At 40.4% G+C, this 21,880-nt stretch overlaps 1 protein-coding gene across 1 annotated transcript; it reads left to right on the plus strand.

Moving 5' to 3' along the window:
• Nucleotides 1–855: 855 nt before the first annotated feature.
• On the plus strand, nucleotides 856–20,319 carry PTGFR (prostaglandin F receptor). The gene is given in 3 exon segments (XM_035903897.1): nucleotides 856–1,221; nucleotides 1,224–1,328; nucleotides 20,008–20,319. Coding segments are annotated over 3 exon segments (783 nt in total).
• Nucleotides 20,320–21,880: the final 1,561 nt, after the last annotated feature.

Below are 21,880 nucleotides of genomic sequence, written 5' to 3' on the forward strand. Positions count from 1 at the left end.
GACAAGCGCTGCCGCCCGGCGGGTCGGAAGGCAGCGGCGTGTCCCCTGCGAGCCCGGCGCAGTGCTGGGGGGCTCCACCGCCCCTTCGTGCCGTGCGCGGTGAAAGCCGCCGCTCCTTTGCCAGCGGGAGCGTCCAGAGAGTAGAGATGGGAGATAAAGAGTGAAGGAACTTGGAGGACTGGCTGCTGAGTAAGGGAGCGTCTGAACTAGCACCAGTTTGCTCTTCAGTGAGGGAACTGCGGCGCTGGAGGCTTCAGCGTTGGTTGCGTTAAAGCTTTAAAACGTTGAATTGCGAGAGTTACTTGGAAGATGCTAGGACGTTGTTTTGAAAATAAGTGCTTAATAGTGAGAAGACAAACAGAGTGTGGTTATCATCTCAAAGCATTCCAGTCCGAGTATTTCACTTTTGACTGAGGTTGGACTGATAAATACTTTCATTCTAGGAGTATGCTTGCAAAACCATTTGTTTATATATGTAGTTTAACCGCCAGAATGTTTTGTATGGTTCCTCTGATTATATGTACGTGGGCATTAAATATTTCTTATATTATCTGTGGATCCCATGTGCAGAGACTGTAAAGATACCGTACGCTCTATCTGCACTGTATAATGCATGCAGGTAATTGTTTTATCCCGTGACTGATGCGCTTAAAATATGATGCCATATCATATCACTCAGAAAACCAGAAAATTAGATTTGTACCACAGACTAATATTACAGAATTTCTGCTTCAAATGCCATTTGAACACTGCTATGCCTTTTACAGCGTGTGTGTATTTGTTTTTAATATTGCAGATGCCTTTTGATTGCAAGCCTGCTGAAATGTTCTGAGGACTGCCTCTCCTTTCCTAACCATGAACAGTTCAAAATCACCAGGGCTGGCTGGATTTGGAATCTTGAAGAACACAACTTGCCACACGGAGAAGAAGATTTCTGTTTTCTTTTCGATAATCTTCATGACGGTGGGAATTTTGTCCAACAGTCTTGCAATAGTAATTCTCATGAAGGCGTATCAGAGGTTTCGACAGAAATCGAAAGCCTCCTTTTTGCTTCTTGCTAGTGGTTTGGTCGTCACAGATCTCTTTGGCCACCTCATCAACGGAGCCATTGCGGTGTTTGTGTACGCTTCGGATAAAGACTGGATTCGATTTAACCAGTCCAACATTCTTTGCAGTGTTTTTGGCATCTGCATGGTTTTCTTTGGTTTGTGCCCGCTCTTAAAAAACGGGGCAGTGTGATGGCTGTTGAACGGTGCATTGGAGTCACTAAGCCAATATTTCACTCTACAAAAATGACTTCTAAACATGTGAAAATGATGTTGACTATGGTATGTCTGTTTGCTGTTCTTATAGCTTTGCTGCCTATTCTTAGGTTTAGAGCCTATCAAATTCAAGCATCGAGGACCTGGTGCTTCTATAAAACAGAAAATGTTGAGGACTGGGAAGACAGATTTTACCTCTTACTTTTTTCTTGCCTTGGGTTGCTGGCCCTTGCTATTTCATTCTTGTGCAATGCTGTCACAGGAGTTACCCTCTTAAAAGTCAAATTTAAAAGTCAACAAAGACAAGGCAGATCTCATCATTTTGAAATGATCATTCAGCTCTTGGCTATAATGTGTGTTTCTTGCATTTGCTGGAGTCCATTCCTGGTAAGAGCCTAACGTGTTTGCCAATTTTTAATGCACATCACTGTATGAAAGTTACACTTTTTTATCTCCAGGTTTTAAGCTGCTTTAGCTGTGGTAACAGCTCCATTCACTCTTCAATGTATTAATTTTACAGCATGTTGCCCATAATGTGTGTACCTATGCATCTATAACAAAAATGGTAATTATTCTCCACTTCTGGTCATAAGCAAAATAGATGGAGTAAGCAAAATGTATAGGGACTGTGAGGACTTTATTTCCAGTGCTTTGAAGCAGTGGTAGCAGAATGGTGGCTAGAATAAATGAGAGCAAATACTGAGCTTGTCTAAAAACTCAGTGAAATCTTGGAGTGGCAAGTCTGTTTAGTCTGTACTGTGGTGCATATCATTTTTTTATTTATGGTAGTCTGTTCGTTGTTACTATTTCGGCTTGCTACTGCTTGCGAACTGTGTTACAGAAGACAACAGTTAAGAATGTAAAAATCCTCTGCTGCATCAGCAGGGTATTAAGGGCTTTGCATTAAGGAGTCGTCTTAAAAAACAGTGGTTGGCGGTGGGTTAAAATAAAAATTTGGTTTAGACCTGACCAAACTGGGTTTGTAATCTGGACAGACGGACTCTTCCAAAGTGGTAAGTGCTGCTCATGTTAGTGTGTGCTCTAGCAGGGTCAAAGGAAGTGGGATTATGATATAGGAAAGAATTTGATGGCTCCTGCTGTCTGATGGTGCTATAAAGCTGATATTAGAATCATAGAATAGCTTAGGTTGGAAGGGACCTTTAGAGGCCATCTAGTCCAACCCCCCTGCAGTGAGCAGGGACATCTTCAACTCTATCAGGTTGCTCAGAGCCCCTTGAATGTTTCCAGGGATGGGGCATCTATCATCTCTCTGGGCAACCTGTGCCAGTGTTTCATCACCCTCATTGTAAAGAATTTCTTCCTTATACCCAATCTAAAGTTTGTGGCCACCTTTCTTATATGCCCCCTTTAAGTACTGAAAGGTCACGATCAGGTCTCCCTGGAGCCTTCTCTTCCCCAGGCTGAACAACCCCAACTCTCTCAGCCTGTCCTCACAGGAGGGGTGTTCCATCCCTTTGATCATTTTTGTGGCCTCCTCTGGACCTGCTCCAACAGGTCCATGTCTTTCCTATGCTGAGGGCTCCAGAGCTGGACGCAGTGTTACATTAACCATGACTCTTTTTACTGCGGTAAACCTGAATGAAGAAAAATTCATTTTTTTACTAGGGTGAGAGAGGTCAAGTCACAAGTAATAAGAAATCTTAATTTGTTTCCTAGAAACAGGGTCCCATAGTTTTCTGCTGATGTGTATGAGGAGCAATTTCAGTTCGAGCTTACAAATACAGGAATTTAAATCTGAGATCTGAATCAGAACCAGCTACATCTCATCTACTCGCTGCCTATGGTATAGTATGGAGCTATGTGAACTAGTTCTGAATTATGTACTGATATTAGCCTACCTGCAGCCATTGGGTGTATCTGGCAGGTAGCATTTAATTAATCCAGTGTCACAGACTTCAAGCAAAGTGTCTGGATATGAATCTCTGCATCACTGAAATGCACAAAAACTCTTTCACTCTTGTTCAACACACACAGAATTTTCTCCTGCTTCTCTAGTGATTTTTCTAGACTTGCTCTACAGCATAGTTTAAATTCATGTTGGCTTTTGTCAGTGTCCTGGCTGTTGTGTACAGAGCAGATACAAAGTTGTCAGAACAGTATAGCAAGCTTTTGTAGGGAACTTACTCCCAGTTACTTCCAGACACCTCCTGAAATGTGTCTGGGGCAAGCCACAGAACGCCTTTCAAGAAAAGCAACCTAGATGATGGCTTTACTTTTCCTGAAAAAACATTATAGTATCCTCCGCTGACATTTATTTTCAGATAAAATAACTGTCCTTAATGGTTGGAATTAATTTGGTTTTTAAAATCCTTTGGGTATCAAAAGAGCTATAGACTTTTTTAATTCAAAAGACATACTTCCATTTATTTAACATATGAAGGAACACTAAATTGCAGCTACTGTGGTTGTTTTTTCAGTGTTGATAATTTTGTTACACCTTTCAATTTTTATTAATTATAAAAACATAATTTTTGAAATATTGGCAATCTTTAATGGAATCACAACAGTACTTTTGTTAAAATACTTAACTTCATCTAAGTTGTAGTTGACAATGAGTTATTATTCCAGCAGCAAATTTTTTTCCAGAGCCTTTTCAGAATTCAGTGCTGAATTTTGTTCTTGGCAGTTTTGGGGACTGTGTTGCAGAGGGAGGTGAGACACAAGTAGTTGTGGTTCATTGGGTGGCAAATCTGTCGGTGCTCTCTGTGCATTCCAGGCTCGTGACGCTTTGCTTCTGGATCTCTTGATATGCGATGAACCAAACTATCACCAAAACTAGCCTGGCAGTGTGGAAAATAGCTTTGCAATATGGACAAATTTATGGTAGAAATGAGAAGTTTAAAAAGTTAGTGCAAGGTAGGATTTAGTTTTTGAAACCAAGTTTCAAGGAAGTGAACAATTAGTGGTTTAGCCTGAGAGTTTGATAGTCTGGGAAATGCGAAGGATGGGGTCCTTGGTAGGTATTACCTTTCTTAGCTATTAGGATCGTAGAGTTGTCATCAAAGTTAATTCTCTGAATTACCAACTCTTTGTTTCGATAGCATTCTGAATGCAAACAGAATTATTAGCGCAGCGTTAATTTAGCAAGCTTTATTGGACTGCGGTGGAGCATACAGAGATTCAGTGGAATAAAGCTTTGCTGGGAGTGTACTGCTAAAGTGCTACAAAAAAGAGATCCAGGGTTTATCAAAGCATATGATTTATGAAGGATTCCTGATCCAAATCTACTCGTTTGATTTATCTGAAATCTCTCAGGGCTTTTATTTTGTGAAATGACTTATTTAGGTTCTATAACTTAATCAGCACATACCAAAATATGTATTTCTTGAAATAAATATGAGCAGGTGTTCATAGGTGAGATTGTTTGGCAAAGTAGTTAAATACCTGCTTGTCTTGCACTCATTCACTTTTTGCATTTTTTCTCAAAGCAAAATCTAGAAGTCAGTGTCAATCTTTGAATTGTGAATCTTACCCATGTTCTCCATCCCAAAGAGTATACAGAAAATGTTATGTGAGAGTGAATTGCCTCTATATAAAACAAAGCGATCATAAATTAAACAAACTTTTGGAAAAGAAAGTGGAGGAAGGCGATGCAGTTTATGCCACATGTGGTTTCCAGATACAAGAGTTTGGATTTATTTGGTGTGATTTTCCATCGGATGGAGGGTTTGCTCTGTTTATTTCTCTTCTGTTTTTAATGTAGTCTGGTGTTATGTCAGTTGTCAGATGTGCAGGGCTACCAAGATCAAGTCTATCCAACTGCAGTTTTACTTCACTACTTGATTTTATTTTTTTTTTCAGTCACTGCCCTGTGCTAAAATCACCTTTAGATGACATTAGAGGCACAAGACCCTGGATTGTTCTTTATGGTGGCTGGTGTGGAACTTAACTTGACTTCTGCACCTGCTCAGTGGTAGTGAACTTGTTTTGGTGCCTCTGTATATCTTTGTATATGTATATATAGCTAACATTTAATATTATGTATGATAATATATAATATTATAAACAATCACCACCTCTATTTTAAGACTCCTGGAGATCTGGAGCATTTTTTCAGCAGCAGAGCCCATGGCACAGCTCGTGTGGAGCTCTGCCTGGGGCTGTTGGACAGGGATGTTCTTCTGATTTCTTGTCTTCCTTCTGACTTCTTGTCTTCCTTCTGATTTCTTGTCTTCCTTCTGATTTCTTGTCTTCCTTCTGATTTCTTTCTTCTGATTTCTTTCCTGAAGCTTCTTCCCATTTGTTCCTCAAAAATGAGCAGCTTTTTCAAGTTTTCTGCCACTGTGTGGGAATCTCCTGAATGGCGTACCAGAATGAGGGGTGCTCCCTGCTTCTTCCCTCGTGGGGGAACATTCATCTCCTTTTGAGGAGTTGAGAGCGGGAGGGAAATCACAAAAAAACCAACAAGTGCAGTTCAAGAGTTTTCCAATAATCTGTGTAGTTAATGATTTGCAGAGGCACCTTTGTTCTGACAGTCCAACTAATTTTGCTTTGTGATAGATAATTCCCCAAAAAAGGTTCTGAAGATAGTAACATCAACTTCTCCATGTAGTAAGTCATCTTTTTTATCCTTGCTGGAGTCTTAGCCGTTTGCTAGGGATATGCGAATGTTGTTGTATAAATTCGGTCCCTAGGGGTTGGATTACCAAAGCAAATAGCTGGGATGGAGCACTTTGTGACAAGCATCTCTGATGAAATAGGTTGTTATATAAAGCTGGTTTTTGGCTGTGACTTGATGTCTGGCCTGTCATGAAACAGCTTGGTTTTGGAGCTGTGTTCGTATGAGCAGATTTTGACTTCAGTACGTCAAATTCTGTGGGGCTCAAGGGATAAAAACATTTTTAATTTTTGTTTTTGGAGTAGCAAAGTAGACTCCCTGTAATTATGGACAGGAGGGGTTTATTTGAGAGTGAATTCTATTTTAGAGTGAAAGGGTTTATTTTAGAGTGAAATCTGTGGGAATGAATTATGATATGGAGCAAGGTATAATCTTTTTGTGGGGAACACAGTCTTAACCTGAGAAAAATACTTTTACATTTAAGTTATTCTTGCTAAGATCTTTTTCCAAGCAGTTATCTTATTACTTTCGTTCCAGTTTTACCTCCCCTCTACTGCAGAAAATAGCTGTTCCTTCTGGATTTTTTTTAAAGATCTCAGGTATTTTTTTCATATTATTAAATCAGCTCTTATTCAGCTGCTTTTTTTACTGTCCAGATTAATTTCTAGCAGTCTTTATCTCTTCCCTTTTCCAATGTGTTATGCTAATTGCATCTCTCTGAAATTGCTCTGACTTCTTCTTCTCTTCAGCTTGTCTCCTGCAGTGACGCTCGATGGTGGGTTTTCATGCACCTAGGGCTGCATTTAGCTTACAGTTCGCTAAATGACTCCAAACTAGAAGCTGCCAGAGCTGGTCTGAGTGGTCCTTTCAGGGAATACGCTGCCGGAGGAGGCGAGATGGGCAGTCCTGTGCTAACAGGGATGCTCGTGGTGGAATACCCTTACCCCAGCCCAGCCCACCCTGGTTGCCCCATCAGGTATTTCGGGCACTGAGACAGGCTCACGGTTGGTATGTGGCGAAGGAGGTCAGCGGGTTGCAGGTTTTACACTAACTAAATTCTAGACCATGTAGTTGCATACAGTATAAGGTACTTGGCTGTACAAGGCAGTCCTCTGTGCATCTCATTTTAGTATTTTTGTATGTGTAGTCGTGTATCTATTTGCACTCTCATGTCTCTATTGACACTTTGCCAGGCGTTCCTACCCCTGTTTCCCTTGAAGCATCTTCCTGCATTCCTATTTCTGTATTCTTCTACAAGCTGGCAGTTTAAATTTCTGTTATACTACCTTATGCTTATGTGTGCAATGGGCATTATTAATCTGAGTTCATTGCATTATTAATGTTGTTTGTATGCCTTCAAATGTTGCTGCTTGTATTGTCCCCACAACAAAACAGTTACTGAAAAATTTGTCCCTTCCCTCGTGATTTCTGGCTGGTGATTTTCATAATTGAAAAATTCAGCTGAGGAGAAGCAGACACAAGATGTCCCGAGACGCAGGTCCATGCTTTGCCAGTGAGGCCCACGTCACCACGTGCAGTGCAGCCACCCCAGCTCTCCTGGGTAGCAGAAGTGTATTCTCTCCCAGAGCCCCTGGCAAGCCGCGTTGTTAGTCAAAGTGGCAGCCTCCCTGCGCTCGTCGTGCCTCCATAGGCACTGTCAATGAGGAGAGTGATCTGTTCTTTTGAAAAAGAATAAATTAGACCTTCAATTCCCAGTCATCCGTTTCTGAAGACTGAAGGAGACCCTCTTAAGTGGTTTTAGCTAACCTTGCAGCTTTGAATGCCATTGTAAAAGTTACTTTCACAGGGGAAAACTGCACTTTGTCTGTCTCTTTCAAGATTCAGATTTTTAAGAAGACAATCCATGATAATTACTATGCTTGTGCTGGCTTTTGTCACTGAATTCTCATCACATTTTGCTAGAATGGTTGTCTGTTGACACCAGGCAAAGAGGGGATGTGCTGTCAGAGTAAAGAAGATGTGATTTGAGTTGGGTCTGGGCTACGCTTCGCACCCTGCCCGCGGCAGGCTGACGGGCACAGGAGAGGCGACCTACTGCAGCACCTCCATGGGAATGCCCGTTGGACGGTGCCATTGCATCTCTTGGGCCGGGTGCAAGCCCATCTCGGGAGCCCACTTCTGCCACAGTGGTTTTAATAAATGAACCAGTTTCATAGGGAAAGGAAAAAAGCTTTTTGCTAGCAGAAAGCCTGCTAGATACGCCTCTTTATCTCTAGTCCTAAGAGATAGAGCAACGGTTATCCGTCACTACAGCGATGGTCATTGTCAACTGTAGGTGGTTATTTCTCTTCCAGGCCTTGCTGTGTCAGAAGAAGTGAGATCAGGAGCAGCTGTTTGAATAAAATGCTCCCTGAGTTCCTCTGGAAATAAAAATCCCCTGTGAGTTTGCTTGTCTTTCAAGCTATGCTAGAAAAAGGGCTTTCACTCTCCCTCATATGACGGCCTTTTAATGGCTTGCCAAGTTTCTCAATACATCCATTAACACCGTGCAAATTCAATTACTGTTCTTGCTTGAGTTCCTCTGAATTTGCTTCTGATGCTCAAGGTTAAATCGCTGAAATGTTAGTATCATTCCTAATATTATGGCCCAAAAGATATTTTGGAATAAATAGCTGATTTTATAAGTTAAGAGGAAAGAGAACACTCATTTTGATTTTTGTTTTTGTTAGTCTCAAGACAGAATTGTCTTTTTAGCTTAGTTTCCTGCGGAATAAGGTTTAAGCAACAACTCAGGCAATTCGGGTATGCTTTTGTATGGCACTGTGAAAATACTCCATGGAAAGAAATCATAGGTGTTTGCAGAGAGAGAATAACAATGTTTAATACAGTGCATTTAAAAATTCAACCCACCTGTTCAGATGTGTTTCTGTGACACTAGAAATGCTTGGATAAGATGTTCATGCCTTTTATTAGTATTGGATGTAGAAATCTTTCTTTTATTTTGGATTCTTAAGAGGCACAAGTGGCAAATTTCTACCAGGTTAGATGAGAAATGGAATGAGCATCATTTTAGAGTATACCCACCTAAAATGATACTGAATTTCAAAGGTACTGTTTCAGTGTTCAGAATTGGTCTGGTCCTATTTTAATCTTTTACAGTTTGTAGAGATCTTACTTTCTGAGAAATACGAATAATTTTAAAAAAATATTTTTAAGTGTGGGCCAGGGCATAGTTTAGCATGGAGTGCTTAGGAACTCTGTATTAATTGTGGCTATATTTGTAATTCAGGTGTTTACCTCCCTCTCACAGAAGACAGGGACTTGAGCAGCTGAGATACTCTAAACAGGAGAGAAGTTCTGGAGAAGAAATGGAGGGTGGACAGCATGTTGTCCTGCAGTAGCAATAGGAGCCAGGGAAGGAAGAAGAGCAAACATGGATAAATTGTCCTTTACCAGAGGCTTTTGGGGAAGCATAATTCTAGTTTTTGTTATCTATGTTTACTTGGGCTGTTTGGAAAACCTTACATAAAGCCTTTTTCTGAAAATGCAATGCCATCAGAATGCAATGAGGTTGGGTTTGTTTTGGAGAGAAAAAGTAAGGCAGGTTTCCAGTCACGTGAGAACACTGCATTTTCCAAACAACCTGGTCCTGGTTTTCTTTCAAAATTGCTTGCCGCTTGATTTTTAAATTTATATTATTTATACAGAATTAAACCATAAAGATCTACAATAGTTCATTCCAAATAGATGCAAGTGACTTTCACATAAAATTTTGATTTTTTTCAATTTTGAATTTGCCAGCTCAAAGAATCAAATTCTGAAGACTTAAGCCAGGTAGATTTCCATTCATAGCTTCCCCTAATTTCTTCAGCTGGTAAAGTTTTTGGATTCTGTGCCTGAAGTCAATTTGAGATACATTCCCATTTTGTTTGATAAAAGTGAATTCTTCCTATTTCCTAGATATTACACTTATTCAGGCCTTTCTTGCTTGAAAATATCATACACTGCATAGACATTTCTGGAAAATGTCATACACAGCATAACCATTTTTGGACAGTTATTTAAGGAAAGCTCTTTTCCTGACTATCAAAAGTCTTTAAATGGTCAGCTTGTCGCTGAAAAGTCTCTGGGACAAGTACACTCACATGGAACAACTCCAGAAACTCCTCCATCCTCACCAGGTTTAAGATGGCAGACGTCAGTGTGTGATATACATTTGTATGTTCTGTGAGATGTTTATTATATTATTATTCTCTTAATTCATGATTTTAAGTTTCACATGGTGATTATAAATGTTTCCAGCAGAAGTTATTTGTCTTAATAGCAGTGTAGAGTCAGTTCATGTCGGAGAGTGCACGTTATTTGGATCCTCTTCTGGAAGATACGCTGTGTACCTTTAAAACAGAGCAATAATTCTTATTTCATGTGCTTTTAAGACTTAGATATTACAGAAAAATATTCAGAAATTGCCGACCCGCAGCTGGTTCCTTGGGTTACAAGCTCCTTCAGGAGGGAAGGTGCCTGTTCAGGGTGTGCATGCACAGTGCCTAGCAGAGCCGGAGCACGATCCCGGCGTGGGGTCTGTGTATGTGCTCTTACAAATAGTAATGGTCAGGTAGCAGAATGTTGCAGAAATGGTTTACACCACGAGTTACAGTGAAGTTTTAGTAACTGCGACTCATTCTTTCGGGTTCATTCTCATATCGGATGAGGCAAAATAGCTGAGCGGCTGAATGAACCTGAGCTGCTTTGTAGGTAATATACTGTCTCTTGCTGAAGGATTGCTCTTATCTACTCCAGACAGAGCAGGGAGTGGAGGGCAGCTCATAAGCTTGCTCTTAGCTCCTCTTTTTAATGAGCTGTGTGAAGACCTTGTTCAGAGATGCGTGCCGAAGCATGGGTTTGAATGGCATTGGAGTTGTGTTTCTGCATGATTTCCTGAAGAAGGCTGAAGATGAGCCTCTGTGTAAGGGATGTCCTGAACTCAGGTTTTAAAGAAAATTAGAAATATGAAACTTGCAGGAACCAAAGATTACTTTGTCACTGGAGAAATGGAAGTTAATGACTGATCTCCAGATGATCCCCTGCTTGCTGTCCCGCACCCATGTACTGCCCTGTGTAAGCTGGCTGTGGGTGGGCTGCATGGCCAGCCCAAGGTTATGGGAGTAAGGCAGGGTGTAAAGATGTAGGGAGTCTGCCTGTGAGCAACCACATCACCCATGTAGTGACCAACATCAGGACATGAGGACGTGGGGAAGAAGACTCTTGTGCTGGCAGGGTCATGGCCAGCTGCGTTCCCCTCTGCCTCGCTGCGTAGAAAGGTGTTCAAACAGAAGGTGAAGCAGGAAGGAGGTGAGGATCCATGTGAGTGATCGCAATTTGTTTTAGGATTTACAGTTCATTAGTGAGTTGGAAATAAGATTGAACCCACTTCTTACCAGGAGTGTGCGCTTGCTGAAGTAGTGAGAAATAAATCACTCTTAAATGAACACTTGATTTCCTTCTTCCCTCCTTCACCTAAAAGATGGTCCAGCTGCACAGCAGTCCCTTTTAATTTGTTTTCCAACATTCAAGAAAAAAATAATTGCAAATTATATATTCCAACTTGGTAGATATATTGCTAATTCATTAGCTCTGATACTTCCGTTCATAGCTTTTTAGTGTACTTCTCCAGAATAATTTGTAGAATAAGTCACTTTATTAAAGGTGATTTAAAAAAAAATAACATGAAAGGAACACACCACATTTTCCTTTGCCTCCAGCCAGATTTGCAAATACTGAAAATCAGATAGCACCGAGTTATTAGGTGACTACAACTCCAACCCATCTTTTAAAATATTTCATTTTCCTCCACCATGTATGTTGCATACATGGCAAACATAAACATACAAAAAATATAATTACAAATTAATATATTTTTTTCTCCTTATTTTCCCCCTACACCCATGTAATAAACACCGTAATTTCTCACAATTAAACTGAAGGTCTGACTCCATTGGTAGACAATAAAGTAGGCTCTTAACTTTTTTAGACCTGTTGTTACTTGAGGTCTTGCAAGCTTGGTCACACATCAGTCATCTGCATCCCTGAATTCTAGAAGAGGTGAAAAATCCACTATATATCATGAGTGGCTCACCGTGAAATTCTTCTTCCTTGTTTTCACACTTCTGACAGGTGTGGATATCTCTGGGCTCGGTGGAATTTGCCCTGAAAGCCTGCATGTATGTGGCATTCCTCTGAAATCCAGGCATGACCTGTCCAAGGAACCCTTAGGGAATTCAACCTAATTCTTGGCTGCTTAGACAAAAATCACAAATCTGAGAGAATTAAAAAAAATGGCTAGGTAAGAACTGGCAGGTCCTGCATTCCCTATCGAAGAACATTTTCTTGCTCTCAAAGACTGAAGTGGAAGATTTGCCTCTGGTTGCTGAATCTATATTGTATCATTCCTCAGACATGTAAATACAGTGGATGATGACTTTAGTAATAAAGCAGTGTAAATGTGGTGATGATGGAAAAGACAGATCACTTCCAAGCTATTGATTTTGTCCTGTGCATAACGGTAATTAAATGCTGAATTCATTCTGTAATTCTGGGCCTTTGCAGCTCCTTTCTCCTCCAGGTTGTCTGTATATTGTCTCTTTTTTTCTGTATTCAGACAGTTCTTCTCTTCCTCCCCAGTGTTATGTGTTATTTGTGATTCTTTCCTTGGGCATTTGTAGGGTATTAGCGAGAGAAGTTCTGTTGCTCCTAAATCAGTGAGAATGTTTGTTTAACCAATAAAAATGCATTTGTTTTCCAAATGAGTGTGAAAACCTGAAAAAGCAAAGCAATAAAAGAGAAGGAATAGGGCATTGCCAGGATTTGAAGCTTTACCCCACTGACCCTAAAGGAAGAATGAATGGATCCTGACTACATATAGTCCTTAAATACTTATGATTTGATTGTTTTCCTCAGGAGGATCCCTATTATGCAATCTTAGAAATACTCTATTGTTTTCTGGACCCAAGAGGTCTAAGCAGTTGTCCTGTAAAGTTTCTCTCAGCATTGCTGGGTAAAGAATATTTTATCTGTAAAATTAATTTTTTTTTTTTTTAACAAGTGATTTTTGTTACAGGCCTTATTGTTAGGCAGCAATACATTCCTCGCTCTATGGAAGCAAGCTTTCTCGTAACTTTAAAACATGTAGCTCAGGAAACAGCTTGTTTATTTGACTTTGGTACAGACACCGTGTCTTTTCATTGCGAAGTGAGTCATCTACTGCTCTCAGCGCTAAACTCTCCTCTGTTCATATTCATTCTGCTTTCCTTTCAAATGAGTTAATCAATTAAGCTAATTAAGTATTTCTAATTTTGAGAGGGTGGAAAGGAAAGAAAGAAAAAAAGACTGCCAAGCCGAGACAGAAATATCTGGATTCTTTTGGAGAATCAAAGAGAGGTGACCTGGAATGCTTCATTCAAGCCCCACCTGAATTTATGTTACTGCAAACCAGAGGCAAATAGGTAGCGTCTAGAGGGAAAGTTGACAGAAAATAAAAGCTTCAATTTTAGTTAATGTTTGTGAGTTTATGCACACAAAGAAGTCTTTCTCTTGGTGAGGCTTACTTCATGATCGCATTCTTGCCTTATATAGAGCATGATTATGCCGAAGGCAGTTAATAAAATATAAATAGTGAGTATAATGTCATGGCACTTTGCTTTTTTTTCAGTAATTTTGACAGATTCTTGCATACTTAAAAATCGCTTTTCAAATGATGTTTCCAAATGTTTGTTCGAAAGGGCATTGCCTTCCACAGCCATATTTGGCATAAAGCTGTAAAAATGCAGATGGTGAAAATGTCTTGCTTGACTCTAATGGCACTGGAACGAAGTGCAATAGCCTGGGAGTGCTCCTCAGGCCTGGGCAGACAGCTCAGAAGAACTGATCAGCGAGGAGGGATCGTACGGCTCAGAAGATCCCTCAGCAAGGAGGGATCATACGGCGAGGTCAGAGGGAGCTGAGCTGCTGGGCGGCAAACACCCACAGAGCCTTCATCTAATGTCATGGCTGCAGCGTTGTCTGACCCTGCCGTCCTTCCTTTGGTGTTCGGTTGATGTGAGATCTGCCCTACCAATTCAGAGGGGTGCTTGGACATAGCATTTAATGGCTTAGATCTTGCCAACACAAGGAAAGGCACATGTATCCTAAATGGTACCATGTTTCTGAAGCAGCATCATTGGCCAGTGAGAAATTGCCTGGTCACAGAATCCACTGTGTCTGAGAAAGGAATATTAGGAACTATTTTCATTTGCTTTGTGGAAAATGTTGCATTTTCCCGTTTTCTCTCTACTTTCTTGACTTTTATCAGAGCAGTAGTGCTTTGGCAACGCCTCTGAGCAGAGAGTGCTGTTAGCTTTACAATACCTCCAAAAGGTTTATGCAGCTCTGTTGTAAGGGTGATAAATACGGAGCATGTGGAGACTGAATAAACATCTACAATATGTTTTGCAATCTCAGCTACCTCTGGTCATCTGAATCGTTTCTGATGCTCAGTCTGTTTCTCATTTGGATTCTGTGTTTCTCAGAGAGGACTGTGACTCTGATAAGGGAAAGGTCTGTCTCAGACTTAGCAGCATTTAATGGGATAATAAGTAAACTTGCATGTTTAAGGATGCATATCATGGCAGGTAGTAGTTACCATCCTTAATTTGCCTGTTTTGGACCAGAACTTAATTTCACGAGGTAGGCACAGATTTTTCTCTAACTGAGTAGTGTGCCAGTGGATCCGTTGTTAATTTTTAGTGGCATTCTTATTTTTTCACAGAAGTGTACATGGGGAAATGAAACCCTTTTTTTGCTGCTACTTGCCAAGAGCTGATCCTGCAAAACTTTACACATGGCAGTATTACATATCCCCTTGAGAGTACCCTCTGGGCTGTAACGTGGAGGAAAATTTGCTAACACATTTTGTCTTCTCCAATTCCTTTTTAAGTACACATTTTTAAAACATAAAATCACTATGCTTGGTTAAAATTTACTTGCTAGCCCAAATGATCCTCTGGTATATAAAAGTTGAAGATATGGTTCATGTTTTTCTGTTAAAAAGGGAAAGGAAAGCATTAGGGGAAAAACATATTGCAGATCTATAATATAAAAAGCACTATGTGGCATAAGTAGTACAGTGAGTGTATTAACATTTTGATGGCAGAAGTGGTGCGCTACATATTTTTCATGGAAGTTCTTGTTTTTACACTGACTTATATAGAATCACATAAAAAATAAAATGAAGCATGCTCAGCTTTTTTGCAACAAGCGCTTGGTTTATATACTGCAATATCTATATAGCAATGAGATAGGCAATTTGCTGTCAGTGTTTCTTTTTTTAATGGCTGTTCTTAGGAGATATAAAATGGTACATAGAATGTGAAGACAGATACATTTTGATTTCTCTCTCCCCCTCTTTTGCCAATATTTTCCTTGAAGTTTCTGTGTATAAAGTACTACAAAGTATCACCTGCTATCAGCTGTTGCCTACGGCAGACTGCAGCTTCTTTGTAGCATGTATGAATAATGGAAGTTCCAAAAACTTCTGGGCATTCAAAATAATTATATATTTTTTGTTTCCATGGAGTAGGACATAGTAGCATACTGCCTTGAGTCCTGTGTGGTTTAGGAGAAGGGGATATGCACCTCTGGATTCGACATAGGCGTCAGTGACAAAATATAAGTACTCTGCAAGTATTGAAAAAAACATGGACTTTTTTCCATTAATGGAAATTCTCAGAACTGCTTCTAATGAAATCCAAAGGAAGAGGAAGAGGTTTGGGAGGATCTGCAAGGTTCCCACAGGGAAATGGAGCCTGAAAGCTGAGCTACAGAGGAAGAGAATTTCTGGTATTTGCATGCGCATAACAAAATTGGCCCGTCTGCTCTGCTTTCTGTGTCCATCTCTTGGTGACTGGTTTTTATCCAGTTTCCTGAAGTTGAGGATAGAACCTGGATTTAGAGCCTATGTGCTGAAACGCATCAAAGCAGTGTTATGGTTTGCCGTATTTCCTCACTAGCTGTGAAGTCTGCTGCTCGTTTTGACTGTCTGTCCTTGAGTATGAACAGGAATGTGACTAAGCGGCACTGCCATTTAGCTTATTAGTTGTTCTCATATAATTGAGATCCAATTGGAAGGGAAATTAAAGACATGCTGTTTAGATTTGGAGAGTGGTGTGAAGCTTTGGAGCAATATTTTTTCAGTTGGTTGCACTGAGCTTTGTCCCTAAGGGAAACGGCAATTCTCTGATGCTATCTGCTCGATGCAAAGTTGTAGAAGTCAACAATTTCAAAATGTTTTTAAAACTTTTCCATCAGACTTTCTGGATTTTGCAAAGTGAGCTTTGGTTTTAGTGAGGCCTAAATTGGGAAAAAAGGATGGAGAAGTTTAACGTATTGTGTCAAGTCCTTGCTTCACACAAATTTGATTTCTCTGTATTTATTTTTAGGGACAGGGAATTCTCAGGTCTTCTCTTAAACCAACAAGGATGAATAGGAGTCAGAGTAACTTTATATATTGCAAGCAGGCAGCCTTGGTTTAAAAAGTCGCTTTTCCAGTTATGCTTTTCCCGTTACGTTCCTAAAGAAAGTTTGACTTGTATTGGTTACATCATGTGATACTTTTATTTTTTTGCCAACCAGGGAGACGTACTACAGCTGCCTTCATATAAACATTGTATAACTCAGCAAAATGCTACTTGGATTTTTTCATTTCTAAATATGTTAGACAATGTCATGAGTTATGTTTATTATTTACCAGCTACCAGGATTAATTTTTTGAGTCATACGGCTGAATCTGCATGAATACTAAATTCAGTTGTGGAGATCAAAGGCAACTCGAAGTGATGCAACCACGTTGCCTCTTTCCGCTTCCTCACTTGTGTACTGCTGGCTGCAGAGGACAGAATTCCTTCAACATTCTAACCTGATGGACCTACAGGGAAGGGAAAAAAATGTCAGTCTTTGAATAGATTTCTTGACTTTGAACTAATTATTGAACAGCATTAGTCAAATAAGAAGAAAAGAAGCATCCTTTCTGTGCCTGGGGAAGTCAGCTTAGCACTGCAGGAGGCGCTGGCTGCAGTTTCCGAGCCGGTGGCTGGTGCCGGTTCAGTGGCTCAACTTCCTCGCACCTAGGGAGCAAACACAGACCGTCGGCATGTTCTGCTTCAATGAAACCCTTTATTAAACAGCTGGTAGTGTATTAGGCCTTTTTATCATTTATGATTTCAAACTGACTTTGGAATAGTATTTGAAGAATTTAAATTAAAAAAATTGACTGTGAGAATGTGATAGAAATAATAATTTAAATTGGCCTCACTCTGTTCTACCCCTCTTCAGATGGAGTTTAGGGTCTTGTTCTAGAAATCACCAGATTACTTTAGAAAGGCTCTGGTAGCCAGGACATGGTCTCTTCTTTGCCCCGTCTTTGCATGCAGTTGGCTTCACTCGCCTGCCCTTCTCTTACGTGTTTTCTCACGTGTTTTCTCAGAAGATGTGGAAGAGCTGCCAGTACAGTGCAGGCTCTCTGGAGGAGTGAGAAGTTTTCTCACTTCATGCCCAGAACCAATGTGATGGTAACATGTCTGTCACTACCGCTGCTCTGCCACAAGTGTTTTGGGATAAAAATGCTCATGCTTGGGCTTGGACTGAGATTCTCTGTCTTAGTCCAGGCCTATATGGAAATCTCAGACTCTCAGAACTTCAAAAAGTTGGATATCATTTTATGTCGGTTTTAGTGATACAAGAAAGGAAACATTTTTTAATTCCTGCATAACACTCCCGAATACTGTCAGTAATATAGCTAGAAAATTCTTATTTTCTGAAACAAAATTTGTAGATAATGTAGATTTTATCTTATTATTTCCAATACAGGGATTCACGGCTGAGTTGCTTAAGCATTTAAGCTATGTACATAAGCTCTGCTTGCCACTTGTGAGTTCAGATATATTGTTTTTTTGTATATCCAGTATTCAGAAGGGGTGACTTAAATGCTGTGGTTGAAGCTTCTCCAAGTATCAGAATCCATAAAATTATGTATCAAATTTCCTCGTTGTCCTGATTTACTTTATGTAAATCCTTAATCGAAACAGAGGTACTTCATGTTGAGCCAGCATGCTGAACAGCAAATGAGTGGATTCACTTAGAGGTGAATCTCACAAGTTTGCTTGTTAACATGTGACAAAATAACAGTTTTACAAAATGTGGGTTAAGCTGCTTTTCCTAGATGGCAACATCTACTGCCTCCTCTTCCGGGCATGAAATTGCATTGGATTTGGCATTTATTAACTTAGCAGAATGCAAGAGAAGAACAACAAACAGCTCTCTGAAGTACATCAAGAAGCAGATTAGGGAGTTGTATGTCTGCATTCAGTCAAGCATGTGGTATATGGGATAAGGACCGTGGGTCTATGAACTCTGTTCTGCTGTCATTTGCTGCCCAGTCCTACTTGCATGGGTAAGGAGTATTCCCTCTCAGTTTGGCTTGTGGTATTGGACCTCTAATAAATAAAACATAGGACTGTCCTGAGAAAACATCCCGTGCAGAAGCCAAAGGAATTGTCCAAGTTTGGGTGGGCTGCTGATGTCAGAGAGGAATGTGCCCAATGGTTGTGGGGTGACAAGCAGATTCAGGGAACTATAAGTGTTTGTGTTGGCTCAGTGCTCAGACATTCCTCCTCCTCCTCGCACCGATTCCCAGCTGTGCTTCTGCCAGTCTTACCAGCTTCCTTAGGAATGTTCCTATGGGCTCTTTTTGCCACTCCCACAGATATCCATACAGAAACGCATGATCAAGTGCTTTATCAAGCAAGTACGGTCTCCTTTTATGCGTTCACTCTGTTCCACTCAAGTTTATACTCAGATGTGGTGACCTGCAAGCTGTAGGTAGGGCCTAGGAATACAGAGAAGCATTTGAAAAGGAGTAAAATAGGTTTGCTGGAATCTTGAGTGGGAGTTTTCTCTCTTCATTCATTATTATTTTTTAGGTTTTTTTTTTTACACTCTGTCTTTGTGAAAATACAACCCTCTGCACTCAGACAGACTGACCCTACCTCTGATCGCTCAATAAATCAGTGTACTCATAGCATCAGTTGTAAAATATCCTGTTTCTTAGTTAAATAACTGTATTGCTTTAAAGTCTTTGGAACTGAAAGCCTTACAGTGTTTCATCTTTCTACCAAAAAAGTCTTCATGTGCTTTTAACATTAATAATAGTCAGAGATAATTTACCATCCTCTGGCAGATTCCTGGCTTTGCATGGCCAGGCTTTCTTCACACAGGAACTCAGGTTACAAAACCTCCATGGCAGAAAGCCTGTAAGGGAGAGCTCTGCAGGGCAGGAGCCCCACCGGCGTGTGTTTCACTAGGCCTGGTGTTTCAAAGCCTAGGTTGCAGCTCTCCAAAGCAGAGAGGCCAACCACAGCTTACTGGGCTGGTGTAGCTCTTGGGTATCCTCCACCAGAAGCAGTCCCGCTGAGCTGTGCTGGAAGACTAACACCTCCATCCGTGTGAAACTGTCGGCTCCAGCAGTGGTGTTGCTCGTGGAGGTCTGTCCATGTGCAGCACCACCACAGGTGAATGAAACCCTCTGTGTCTCCACTGGCAGGAGGAGGGGTATCGGTGGCCTTTGTCACCATGGCTTAAATTTTCCTAGAAACCTCTAAACCCTCTGGTGTCAATAAATTGTGTTCTGTTGCAGCTTAGAATGTGTGAATCTTCTTGATGAAATCAAGGTGCTGTATCCCTTATGCAGACCTCAATCTGGAAAATATGAAAAAATAAGTGCCTTTCTAAAAAATTTTCTTATCTACCAGTGGCCCCTATCCTTGAAAAAATCCATCCCTGGAACAGTCTTGGCATGCCCGGCTAGCTCAAATTCTGGATAAGTTTTTATTCCTTGCTCAAATCAGTCCCTGGTTTTGGAGGGTATTCTCTGGCTGGTGCCATCCTCCTTTCAAGGTTCAGCAAAAGTAGTTCAGCAGAGACACGTGTACACCCTGTGTAAAATATTAGAGGATTTCTAGGATGATGTTACATCCCTGAAAGTATTTACTTTGCAATTGGGATGCACTGATGCTGTGAAGGTGTGAAGATTAGAGATAATGTTGAAATTATTTCACTCATTTACATGCTCTCTTGATGTATTTTTTGATGTATAATTTTAAAATGTTCCATTTTCAGGTGACAATGGCCAGAATCGGGATAAATGAGAGTCATTCAAAGGATACCTGTGAAACAATACTTTTTGCTCTCCGAATGGCAACGTGGAATCAGATTTTAGATCCCTGGGTGTACATTCTTCTCCGGAAAGCTGTACTTAAAAACCTGTACAAGATCACAAGGGGATGTTGTGGCGTGCACATCATAAACCTACACATGTGGGAACTCAGCTCCATCAAGAATTCTCTGAAGGTTGCAGCAATATCTGAATCACCAGTAAGTTCCAAACAAATAAACCTACAGCCACTCAGCTCTACGGGGCAATTAAGTTGAACACAGTGTATGAAGAGATGATGGAGGCAACGCTCGTACGTGGGCAATATTTTAAAATGAATTCCAAGGCTCGGCAGTTTGGCATTTGTTTTAAATTGTGAGTGGTTTGCTCTTGTTGCTTACTGGTTTGATATTGCTACTCCAAAAGATGCACTTGAATCTTTTAATTCCCTTTAGAATACATCCCTTCCAAGACTGGCAGTAGAATGATAAATCATCCTGTATTTCTCCCTTCCAGGTACTAAAGTGAACAGGCTTCCTTATAATACTTCCCACTGAATCCTTTACCTTAGCAGGCTTCTTAAGAACACGTGCAAGTGCAAAAGTGATCTCCAAGGTGGTTTTTAAAAGGGGTAGATTTTGTCTACCCATGATACCCCCAAATCATTTGCAGAGTCACTACTTCCTAGGGTAAAGTCCACCATCCTTTCCATAAGGGTATTTTTTCCTTCTAGGCATTGAATTTTCCAGTTGGATATATAAAAGACATTTTGCTTGTGCCTGCCTTATTAGATGATCCAGTTTTCTTGGTTCATTGACTTGACCTCTTAATTATTTACTGTTCCATGAATTTTTGGGAAAGCCGCAAACTTCATCAGTGTAAGCATTCCTTCCAAATCACTGACAAAACAGGAGATTCCTTGTGGGAACACAGAAGCAGATCTGCTCAGCTTGCTTAGTTATATTTTCAGATCTATCAGTGAGTTTTTAGTCCTTTCAACAAATTTTGTTGGAACTAAGAGGCATAAAGCTGTGGTTAGTCTGTAAAAAGAGTAGGGTTTATTTTCCCCCAAACTGAAGGAAGTTTCTTGAAGTGCTCGGCTGATGCATATACTGAAATGCTTGTGAGGTTAATCTCCTTCATTTGTAAAAGGTTACACGTGTCTCATGAAAAACATGTGACCAAATGGGCACCTCTGCAGGGGATGGCACTGGGAGCGTGGTTGCATTTGTGAAAGCAAACTGCATGCTCCGTTTTTGCAGGGTCTGTGTCTGAAGAGGTGAGGGCATTCAGTATATTTGAAGGTACCAGAAAATTTCCAGGACTTTACACAGGAGACCCTTCACCTTTAATGCTGCTAAAAGAGGCTTTGGGGGTTTTTTGTGACTGTACTTTGTTCAGAAGCAAAAATGAGAGTATGAGAGCCTTTGTAGCAGAGGGATTGTTTTAAGATAGAAATGTCTGACGTTATTTTTACCCACTTAACTTCAGATAACTACACCAGTGAATTGTTGGTGTGTTTGGACAAAGTAGTTAAAAACTGATTCACAAGAAGTCAGTCTGAGGGACCAAAGCTATTCGCAAACTGCAAATTCATGTTGTAAGTGAGAATAGTTTAAGTCAGAAAATAAAAAAGGTTTAAATATATCCATTTTTTGTTTTAAAAACTATTTCCTTTTTGTTTTAAAAAGGTTGAATAATAAATGGGTTAAATAACCCTATTATGAAATGAAATGGCTTTGTTTACCCTGAAGAATTTCTGTATGTGATTGATTTATTTCCTCAGTCACAGAGCTGATAAACCGTGGACAGATTTGATGCTGGTATAAGCTCCACGCT

This window comes from Egretta garzetta, unplaced genomic scaffold (assembly GCF_000687185.1).
Source record: "Egretta garzetta isolate BGI_Z169 unplaced genomic scaffold, ASM68718v1 scaffold31, whole genome shotgun sequence".
NCBI lineage: Eukaryota > Metazoa > Chordata > Aves > Pelecaniformes > Ardeidae > Egretta > Egretta garzetta.